This window comes from Strix aluco, chromosome 27 (genome assembly GCF_031877795.1).
Source record: "Strix aluco isolate bStrAlu1 chromosome 27, bStrAlu1.hap1, whole genome shotgun sequence".
NCBI classification, from domain to species: domain Eukaryota; kingdom Metazoa; phylum Chordata; class Aves; order Strigiformes; family Strigidae; genus Strix; species Strix aluco.
The window spans coordinates 817,587-828,314 of NC_133957.1; the positions used below are offsets into that span (position 1 = coordinate 817,587).

At 55.9% G+C, this 10,728-nt stretch overlaps 1 protein-coding gene across 2 annotated transcripts; it reads left to right on the forward strand.

Moving 5' to 3' along the window:
• Positions 1 to 33: 33 nt before the first annotated feature.
• On the forward strand, positions 34 to 9,316 carry CCNT1 (cyclin T1). Of its 2 annotated transcripts, XM_074807832.1 has the most exons (9): positions 196 to 452; positions 906 to 987; positions 1,303 to 1,431; positions 2,307 to 2,367; positions 3,764 to 3,826; positions 4,212 to 4,257; positions 6,591 to 6,754; positions 7,108 to 7,178; positions 7,543 to 9,316. In XM_074807832.1, exons 1-9 carry the CDS (start codon positions 277 to 279, stop codon positions 8,956 to 8,958), a joined length of 2,208 nt encoding a protein of 735 aa, XP_074663933.1. In that variant the 5' UTR covers positions 196 to 276; the 3' UTR covers positions 8,959 to 9,316. The 2 variants fall into 2 exon arrangements, with proteins under 2 accessions (XP_074663935.1, XP_074663933.1); XM_074807834.1 differs by lacking the exons at positions 6,591 to 6,754; positions 7,108 to 7,178; positions 7,543 to 9,316 and adding an exon at positions 5,657 to 6,582 and having other exon boundaries at positions 34 to 452.
• The last annotated feature ends 1,412 nt before the right edge of the window (positions 9,317 to 10,728 follow it).

The window sequence follows — 10,728 nt, forward strand, 5'->3', positions numbered from 1 at the left end:
GGGGCGCGCAAGGGCTCATGGGAGGCGCGAGGGCTCATGGGAGGTCGGCGGGGGGCGGGGCTAAGGCCTGTCTCCCGGGCAACCGTTTCCGCGTCACAACGCGCAGGCGCGTGCGGCGGCGCGTGCGTGGAGACGCGTCCTCCGCCCTGCGCGCGCGCCTCCGCTCTTCCCCCACTTTTCCCTCCCTCCCTCCGCTTGACGGCGGCGCGTCGGTGCGTGCGTGCGTGCGTCTGCCCGCCCGTGCGTGCGTGCGTGCGCGCGCGGGCGCAGATCGCCATGGAGGCCTCAGCGGGCGGCGGGGCCGGCGGCGCGGCGGGGCGGCGCTGGTACTTCACCCGTGAGCAGCTGGACCGGAGCCCTTCGCGCCGCGCCGGGCTCGACCCCGATAAGGAGCTCTCGTACCGGCAGCAGGCGGCCAACCTGCTGCAGGACATGGGGCAGCGTCTCAACGTGTATCCGGCCGCGCTAGGCCGCGCGGCCTGCGCTTAGGTGCCGCCGCCGCCGCGGGGCGGGCGGCGGCTGGCCCAGCCTAGGGAGTGGGGAGAGCCGGGGTCGGCCGCGGGGAGCGTTAGGCCCCGGGTGTGGGGAGGGCTGGGCACGGTGCGGGAGCGGGGAGAGCCGCGGAGGGTTGCGGGGGGAGCTGTGCCGGGGTGCGGGGAAGGCCGGGCCCGGCCCGGGAGCGGGGATTGCCGAGCGCGTTCTGGGAGTGGGCAGAGCCAGGCCCGTTTCGGGAGCGGGGAGAGCCGGCCCCGGCTGCCGGGAGAGTGAGGCTGGAAGCGGGGAGAGCTGTGCTGGGGTGCGGGGAAGGCCGGGCCCGGCCCGGTGCCGGTGGGACGTTACGGGAGTTAAGGGCGTTGCTCAGGTGTCGTTGCCGGGGCTGTGTGTTTCCTTAACGATCCCATCAGCTCCCAGCTCACCATCAACACGGCCATCGTGTACATGCACCGCTTCTATATGGTGCAGTCCTTCACCCAGTTCCACAGGAACGTAAGTGTGCTGGGCTCTGGTGGGGTGGGGGACACCGGGAACCCCCCCTAGCTCTGCTCCTGCTGTTGCCTGGCCACCAGCTCGGGGGTTGACATGGTGGGGCCAACCCTGGGGAGTGGCTTTGGAAAGGGGGGGGGTCGTTGGTAGCTGTCAGTAGTCACCAGAGACCCTTTTCCCTCCTGGTGGTGGTTGGGCTCGCACAAGCTTTGTTTCCTAAAGGAATATTTGTTTTAGATGTAAGAATTAACCTGGTTTATCTGTTTTAATCGTGGACTTACTAACTTTAAAAAAAAAATATTTTTTTTTTCTCCAAAGTCGGTGGTACCGGCAGCACTGTTCTTGGCAGCCAAGGTGGAGGAGCAGCCTCGTAAGCTGGAGCACGTAATCAAGGTAGCACATGCCTGTCTGCATCACCAGGAAACTCCTCTAGACACCAAGAGCGAGGTAAGTGTCGAGATCGGAGAACTGGGCTCTGATGTGAGGAGCGGAGGCACGAGGAATGGGAATGGCGGAAGCGTGCTGCATCCCGAATCGCGTGGCTACAGCGTCTCGTTAAATCGGGTTCGGCAGGACCCGCGCTCTAAGCGAGCGGCTGTGTCCTGGGATGGTCAGTGACAGCTTTCCAATTCGACTGCTCTTACACTACCGAGAGCTTTTTGGCTTCTGTACAGCAGAAGGCTTTTCTTTCCTGCTCTGTGGCAACCTCTCTTCCGTTCTCCTCTGCTGTGCTGCTGCAAATGTGACTGTGTAACGGTGTCTGCGTGAAAAGCTTCTGAGGAGGGCATGGATGTTGGCTGCTGCGATTGAGTAGTGTCTGTGGCAGAGCAGAAGGTGGTGTGCGCAGTTTGGTTCTGTTCTGTCCCCACACGTTTAATGGTGGGTTTATTAAAAACGTTGCCGATTCCCCCATCTCTCGAGACAGCCCGTCTTACCTGGAACTGAGCAGCCAACCCTGCTGAAAAGGGGCAGCTTTATCCAGGAAAGCTTAAGGAAAAAAAAAAAAAAAAAAAAAGCAGCTAATTCCTCTCCTGTACTGCTCATATAGCCGTCCCGTGCAGTGCGAGGGACCAGGACTGAGAGGGCCGCTGTGGATCCCGAAGCAGCCGTCCCCTAGCAGAAGCACTAGCAGGGGAGCGGGTCCACCCCAGCGCTCTGCTTTCTCTTTTCTGGCAGGGAATCTGTGCCAGTTCCCCCAGTGCAGATCGGCCTAAAGATTCCCCTTTGCTATTTTTGCCTCCCTGAGAAAAGGGTGTTAGAAATGTGCAGGCTTTATACGGAGTGCCTCATCGTGAGTAACTTGCCTGTCCTCTCAACCCCAGGCTTACCTGCAACAAGCCCAAGACCTGGTCATTCTAGAGAGCATAATACTGCAGACCCTGGGTAAGTTTTTCAAAGCGGACGGGCTGCCACACGAATCCCAGACCCAGGAGTGTTCCGCAGAGCGGAGAGCCTAACCGCACAGTCTTCTCCACAGCTGGAGGGCAGATGTACAGCTGGCCAGTGGGAGAGCAAGAGTCCAGGCAACAAACTCTATTTTTCACACCCACTCCTTCTGTTTTCCTTTTAACATCAGTTTTTGCAGGTGTAACTTGTGTCAGGTTCAATGCTCAGAGAAATTAAAGCGTGGAAGTGTGGCTCGTCTCTTTTTTTTTTTTTTTTTTTTTTTCACCCCACAACAGGTTTTGTACTGCTTGGACACCGGTCGCTGTCCTCCGTTGTGCTGTTGAACTTAATAATGCTCTAGTCCTGTGGCCAGGAAGCAGTTTGCACTGAGAGATGTCTAACAAAACCTGGGTTGAAAGTTAATATTTTGATCAGTTAGCTGAATGTGGAAAAAAAAAAAAAAAAACTCCAAACCAGCAACAGTTTTGGGGTTTTTTTGAAAGTAGAAGCTGGAGCCTACATTTAGGGCTGTGGCCGTTGGATCTGGTACCCTGTTCCTTTATAAAATGTACTGTTAAAACTTGTTTTTACTAACATACGTTCCATTTCAGAGGCAGTTTGTAGATAGCGTTCCACTCCAAAATACTCAGTAGTTCCTGAGTTATTACTTTGTTATTTCTGACTCGGTTCAGAGTAAACGTTCACGAGGGGACAGGAGGGGCAGCTCTGTCGATGGATCACACGCGCTGGCCTGGCAAGCCGGTGCTTAAACTGTGACCCCGGTTCTGCAATGACTCGGTTCTCCAGTTGCCTTTTTTTAACGTCCCAGTTCTTCTAGAATGTTCTGCATGGGAAGAACCAAATCTGTTGCACACATGGACCGATCTTATTATTTTTTTTTTCTTTAAAGCATAATGCCCAAACTGAATAGGAAACTGAAGTGAGGATTAAGTTCAGTTGTCTTTAGTGCTGTAGGCTCCTTCAAAGGGAAAACGTCTGCTTCCTCTTAGCTTTTTGGGTGACAGAAATTCCTTTGAGCAGATGCCATTGTCTTCTCCTTCCTCCCAGCTGCTGTAAGAGGCTTTGTCCTGCTATTTTTAAAATCCTTAATAGTTGTTTTGTTTTCAGTGAGGTCTTTCAAGCGCAGAAGTCATTTAGCTGCTTGGAGGTCTGGCAGCAGCAGTGACCTTCAGGTTTTGTGACTGGAGAACTTGAGTCTTCTGGCTACAGGAAAACAGGCTCCTCTATTCCTGCTTGCCTCCGAGCAGAGAGCAGGGGCTGTAGGAGGGAAGGGGAGAAGGCCTTGTCCCCCAGGAGCAGGAAACGTGAGGTTCGTAGATCTGTGGGCGTGTGCTGCTGGTTTTCTGATGGCTGTATGTCTGTGTTCTTCCAGGTTTTGAGATCACTATTGACCACCCCCATACCCACGTGGTGAAGTGCACACAGCTAGTGCGAGGTAAGCGATGGCAGATGTCGGGTGCTTGTGGCTTTTCCTCCGGGTAACCTCAGCTCAATAGAGAAGAGCTGTGAAAATATGTTGTAGCATTCAGTCGGAGCTGCCCGAGAACTCGCCTGCAGTCAGTCTCCTTAATAACCGTAACGAGCGGCGAAGGAGAGGCGGTTGCAAAGGACTGACACAGTGTTGTGGCTCTGCTGAGCCACGCAAAGCTCTCTACGTGCAGTAATTCCTAAAATCCTTCTAGCTGTGGCATAGAGTTAGTCGGACTGTGCTGGGTGTGTCTGTGTGTGGTGGCGAGAGGCCCGTGGTTCTTGTGCTAAAATGTAGTAACACTTGTCAGGGTATGCAGACTAACGCCCCGCTTTTTCCTTTTCTCTTTCAGCCAGCAAGGACTTGGCGCAAACTTCCTATTTCATGGCTACCAACAGGTTATTATTTTACAATTGATTCATATTTGACAGAGGGTCTTATCTGGAGGAGATGTGCTACTGGTGACCCTGGGGCATTGGTCAGCCTGCGAGCACCTGGGGATTGCTCGGTTTGGTTCAGAAAGAGCAGGAACCCTTTCTCCTGCCAGCTGCTAGTCAAAACCAGCTGCAAAATCAGCCATACAAGCGGGGCAGATGGGATGCTCGGGAACTTCACTGCTTGCTTTTATGGGGAGTTAGACAGTTGTGAAAGTTTGAGGGGAAAAAAAAAAAAATCCCAAACGGTAGACTTGAAACTAATATATACGTTTGTACTTGCTTAGTACCTAAGTGTTTTCACTGCACTAGATGCTGTGCAAATTGTCAAAAAACATGGTCTGTACCCCAGAGAAGGCTGATCTAGAGTATAAATGTCAAAAAATATGGTCTGTACCCCAGAGAAGGCTGATCCAGAGTGTAGATGTCAAAAAACATGGTACCCCAGAGAAGGCTGATCTAGAGTATAAATGTCAAAAAATAATGGTCTGTACCCCAGAGAAGGCTGATCTAGAGTGTAACTGGAGAAAAAGGGTAGTTGGACGCAGTCGTGAGGTGTTACAAGAGGAAATGATAGCCTTGTCTGGCCTGTGTGAGTGGGCAGACAGTTCTGTAAGCAGTCTTGGAAAGGAAAAAAAAACCTCTATTTTTTTTTTCACCTTGAGAGGTCTGGGTAGTTTTGTCACTAGATTTTCACTGCAAGGCTGATAGCAGCCCTTCTGGTGGGACTACCAGCTTCAGGCAAATTGTGGAGTTAATGTTTGGAACAGACCGAGTCACGGACACAGAAAATCTTGTGTTTTTGTGAAAGAGCTCGTGGAAGTGAAAGGATGGGAGAAAAGATGGTTTAGGCACTAGCACAGGGCGAAGCTGCGGAGTCAGAGAATGCTTTCAAGCCACGCGCGTGGCCTTGGGCGAGTCGTTTTTCTCCTCTCTGCCTGTGAGAGGTGTTACCTGCTCCCCTCCGCAGCGTGCTGGGAAAGTGTTTGTTGAAGGTGCTGTCTAGCTCCAAAGGGCACTGTGTGGGTTTCCTGCATAAACTAGCGTAAAGGGAAGGAGGTGGTAGTAACGCGGTGTAAACGCAGCCTTGAAACGTGTTTTATCCCTGCAGCGATAATTGCAAAACCAAGGAATTATGAGTTAAGGTTATAATTGAAAGAAATCCAGGCAGAAAGTAAGAAATGCAGCCAGGCAGCCTCAATTTTGCCTTAAAGTGATGCCATGAAACGCCTGATTAAGGTGCTTAAGTGATGAGCTGGATTTATCAGGCGTAGCTACAGATGTTTTTTATTTCCTTCTGGCATCATTGTGGGGCAGAGTTAAGGCTCTTTGTGCACCTTAATTTCACTTCTTACCTTGGCAGAGTGGATAAAGGCTCTGAATTTCCTGGGTTTGACTTCATAAATACAGTATCCGTGAAGTGGCTTCAGACTTTTTGGCTGTTGATGCATATCTCTGTCTCTCCGCATTGCGTTGAAAAACGTTTAATAACCCAAGCGTGGCGAAGAAACGCAGCTCGTGCCCTCCTGCGGCCGCGCGTAGATGCGCGGTGGCACCGTTTCCATCAATCGCTCTTTGAAAGGGCCGATTCCTGAGGGTGGCAGCGGGCAAATCCTGCGCTCGACTTGGCTGTCGCGGTTTCTAAGGCGTTCCTGCAGGTGGAGAGTAGGAAGCTGTCCTAGTCCGTCGGTTCTCCTGTTCTCAGTGCTACCTAGACCTCCCCGCACTGACGTCCGAGCTGTCACGTGGCAAATTAATTTACTAATGAAAATGCTTGATAGGCGGCCAGGCTCCCTTTAGGTGCTCCTGAGTCACTCCAGTCTCTGGTGCTATTCACAGCTGAAGCTTCAGTGCTTGTCCTAAAAATCATTTAGGAAAGACCAGACCCTTCCTAAAAGCCACAGAGGGCCAGTTTGCTCCTTGAACGCCATCCCAGGAGTTGCGCTTGGAAGCGTCTTGAGTTTCTTCTGAGATTGAGCAGAGCCCCGCAGCAGAGGTCGCTTCCTCCCTCGGAGGAGGGCTGGAGCGGGGCGGCAGCGTGTCTCGCTGCTCCCGCACAAGCCCTTGAGTTGACAGAGTTACCTGGACCCAAATTACCTGCGGCAGAACGGGGAAGGAACAAGCAAATCGGTGGAGCGGGATAGAGACGCCCGTAACAGTAGGGTTGTACTGGGGGAGGAACGGCAGGGACTTCCCCACCATGTCCACCTCTTGTGCAGCGTCTGTTCAGTGAGTGCTGAAGTTCAAGCTTGGGAGTTCATGGCTTTCTGTTTCTCTCTCCCTGCTGGTGACGTCAGCCTGCACCTGACCACCTTCAGCCTGCAGTACACCCCTCCCGTTGTGGCCTGCGTCTGTATCCACCTGGCTTGTAAGTGGTCCAACTGGGAGATCCCAGTCTCCACGGACGGGAAGCACTGGTGGGAATACGTTGATGGCACTGTAACTCTGGAGCTCTTAGATGGTAAGTTTTGGAGCGAGGTTCCCCCCCAAAGGCTCTTACGTTATTTTGGCATCTCTGTTCCTGGGTCTGCCATTCAAACACGGCCACTGGCCAGTTCATGGACTCCAGGACTTCAGGTCTTGCCAAGGTTTCCAGTGCAGCAGCAGCTTTATGGTACAACAGAGATGGCAAAAGGCACGCAGTGAGACGAGTTTAAATGTGGTCAGTGATACTAGTTGTCAGTATTTCCCCTCCTGGAGTAGCTCCATCTCATCAGTAGCTCCATTCATCAGTAAGTAGGGGGTTGCCCTGATGGATTAGTGCTGCTCTGCCCACCTCTGACTCTCTTGCTTGGGTTTATGTCTCCTCTGCAGAACTGACTCACGAATTCCTGCAGATCCTTGAGAAAACTCCCAACCGGCTTAAACGTATCCGGAACTGGCGGGTAAGAATCCGCTTCGGAGCGCGGGTGCTTGCAGGAGAACACGGGCTCTGATTTCTTCTGCGTGCACGAGGCTGTGAGGCGTCTGAAGGGCGTGTGTGTGTGCGTGTGTGTGAGAATCTGAACGCTCTGCGTCTGCAAAACGCGGCTGCGGCGCTCGAGTTCACCTGTTCTGAGTTAACTCTGTAGAGACCTGGGGTTTTCCAGCCACGCTAGCCACCCTGCTTGCCTTTTGGCACGAGGAGGGATGGGGGCACGGTGGATCTGTCTGTAGATGAGAGTGTGCGCCGTACCGGGTGAGCTGCTGGCGTCAGACCAGCTCTGGTGACAGCCCGAAGTAAATCACCGATCGCTGCTTTTCTTCCAGGCCTCTCAAGCAGCCAGGAAAACCAAGGCTGATGACCACGGGGAAGATGAGAGCCTGTCAGAGCAGACAATCCTCAACATGATTTCCAGGAACAATAGTTCGGACATGAATATCGCTGGGTTAATGAGCATGTCGACGTCCTCGACCGCCGGAGCGGGGCCGTCTCTGCCCGCCGCAGCGGACTCGCCCAGCGACCAGAGCGCTGCGGATCTGTCCCAGCCTGACTACTGGCATCCTCCAGCCAAGCTGGACACTGGTCCCAGCCACAGGACTAACGAAAGCTCGTCGGCTGCTGAGCATCCTTTGCAGCAAGATGGCGCTGGTTATCAGAAACAGAGCGGCAAGAACGCTCCCTCGGCCAAAGTGTCGCTCAAGGAATACCGGGCCAAGCACGCCGAGGAGCTGGCGGCCCAGAAGCGGCAGCTGGAGAACATGGAGGCCAACGTGCGGTCCCAGTACGCCTACGCTGCGCAGAATCTCCTGGTCCAGCAGCAGCGGGAGAGGGAGGTCCAGCAGGACAGCAACCCCTCTCCCATCATCCTGAAAATTCCCATCGGCGGCTCGGAGAACCCCGAGCGCCCTCCCGGCCCCGAGAAGAGCGACAAAGCCTCGGCCCTGAAGCTGAGGATCCCGGTGGCAGGTGGAGGCGGGGAGAGGCCGCTCCCCTCCAAGCAGGAGGAGATAAAAATGCGGATCAAGGTGCCGAGCGCTGCAGACAGGCACGGCTCCTCGGACGAGAGCGGCGGCAAGAACCGAGAGCACAAGGAGAAACACAAGGGCCACTCTTCTAACCACCACCACCACCACCACAACCACCACTCTCACAAACACTTACACGCCCAGCTCGGCGCCGGCCCCAGCAGCCTGGTGAACAAGCGGCCGGGAGACTCTAAACACAGCAGCCAGCCCAGCGCCGTGCCCCACAAAAGCTACGGCCCCCTCGCCTCTTCCCGCAAGCGGCCCCTGCCAGAGGAAGCGGCGGCGGCCGCAGCCCACGAGCACCAGCCCAAAGTCGGCAAAGCCACCAAAGGCCCCGGCATGCCGTTCCCTTACCCCCACCTCCCCGGGGCGGCCCATCTCCCGGGGCACGGCTCGGATGCGGGCAACCTTCCCTTACCCCAGGCCAACAAAGCCCGGGGCACCCACGGCAAATCGGACAAGGGTCCCACGGGGGCCAACGGGCACAACGCCAACCAGGCCAGTGACTACCAGGATACGGTCAATATGCTGCACTCGCTGTTGAGCGCGCAGGGGATGCAGCCCACCCAACCCCCTGCCTTTGACTTCCACTCTTACGGCGAGCTCTTGAACCCCCGGGCTTCTACCAGCTCCAGAGCTGTCGCCAACACGGACAAGCCCCGACCGCCCCCCCTGCCCTCAGAACCGCCCCCCCCGCTCCCTCCTCTCCCCAAGTAAAACCCCTTTTTACTACTGAGTTAGTCCAGAGCCCGAGCCTAAACCACCTGGGCTGCCCCTGCGGGGGCTTGAAAGGGCTTGTTCGATCTCCACTGCCTCACGAAGAACTATTTTATTATAATATAACTTTTATTATTGATATTTAGAACGCGGAGTTGTTGAAGCTGTGAAAGGATAAGAAACCCTTTCTCTGTTCCTTGCTCCCTCCCCCATCAACTTCCAGTTAGTGGTGGGCTCTGTCCCTGCTAGAACTGAAGCCCCCTCTGGGGAACACGCATTGTGGGGGGGCTCTGGGGGGTATTTAAAATATGTCACAGAAAATTTAAGATGTTTTACAAATAATTTAAGCAGTAACTTATATCTTAGTGTTTTTGTTCATTTTAATTGTGTGATGCTGGGGGGGGACGACCTCGGTGAGGGTTTGGGGTGGCTTGGCAGGTGGTTCCGCTCGAGCTGTTGGTGACAGAAAGGGGGTTCAGGAGTTTTTGGGGGATGGAGGGGAAGATGCGGCGCGAGGGGAGGGCAGGGACCGGAGGCTGCTCGGGCTGGGGGCGGCGAGGGAATCCCAGCCGCTGCGGGTCCGGTTTCCTCGCTCTAAAAGCTGCTCAGCTTTCGGGATCCCGTCTCCATCCCTCGCTCCCGGCCGCAGTGGGGCTTCAGGGGCGTGTGCCGGGGGCTGTCGGTGGCGTTTTGGGGCGGCTGGCGTTGTGTGGCCAGGGTGAGGTGACAGATTGAGGGCGCTTGGCCCAGGACCTGCCCCCCGTGGCGGCTTTTTTTGGGGGGAGAGAGTCCAGAGGAGCTGCCCGCGCTGGCGGGGCCGGGCGCTGCTGAGCAGGGGGCTTGTGCGCGGGGTCGGGTTGTGCCTGAAGGACCGAGCGGAGCAGCCCGGTGCTGGGAGCTGGCTGGGTCCTGCCGCGGGGGTGCTGTGGCGCGGGCAGAGCCGGGTTGAGGTGTGAAATGTGTTGGCGGACTCGGTCCATGGCGGTGCCGGGGTTGATCTGGAGAGAAGCGGCGTGTCGCGTTCCCAGCTGGGACGGTGCCTCGAAGTGTCCCCGTGCCCGGGGCAGCTCTTCCAGCCGGGCTGGAAACAGCTTTTACCACAACCTCAACCTTGGGCCAGGGCAGCCACTTGAGTTTTGGTTGAATATTTCAGAAAAACTGATTTCCTTTGTTCTCAGACTTTCCTTTTCCAACCTTCAATAAATGTACGGCCTCCGTATGGTTTTGTGAAACTCTCGTTCTCCATCACGCTGGTTTTTAAGCGCAGTTGGTGCTGCTGACCCTCGCCAGCGCCTCTGCCGTTGGTAACCCCCCCCTGCGATTTTTGGGTACGGTTTTTAGGTTTCAGGCTCGTTTTGAAGCCTCTCTTGGAGGCTGGCTGCTCCGGGGTTGGCAGTGAATGGCTCCTTCTGCCCTTTCCGTTAATCACCGGGGAGCAATGTCGGCCTTCAGCTGTCCTGGGAAACCGGGAGGGGATGGGGTAGAGCCAGGGGGGCTCCTGGGACCAAGCCGGTGTCCCAGGGGCTACCGGGAGCTTCTGCCTTCCCGGCGCCAAAGCACAAACCCGCTCCCGTGTCCCCGCCCTCGCCCAGGGCGCCCCCGGGGTCCCGCCGCGCCCACGTGTGGGCTTCCCGCCGCGCCGGCCTCACGTGACTGCAGGAGGCGTGGCTGGTCCCTGCGGAGTGACGGCGGGCTCGGCCAACCGCGCGCGGCACCGCCCCCGCGCCGGCCGCTGATTGGCGGCCGGGCGGGCCAGTAAGGTGGCGGGGC

What these genes read in the sequence shown, in the direction of transcription:
- CCNT1 (XM_074807832.1), top strand. Translation starts at nt 277, where the DNA reads ATGGAGGCCTCAGCGGGCGGCGGGGCCGGCGGCGCGGCGGGGCGGCGC. An exon ending in ATGGGGCAGCGTCTCAACGT is followed by an intron (nt 453 to 905) that starts GTATCCGGCCGC and finishes CGATCCCATCAG; the next exon opens with CTCCCAGCTCACCATCAACA. An exon ending in GTGCACACAGCTAGTGCGAG is followed by an intron (nt 3,827 to 4,211) that starts GTAAGCGATGGC and finishes TTTCTCTTTCAG; the next exon opens with CCAGCAAGGACTTGGCGCAA.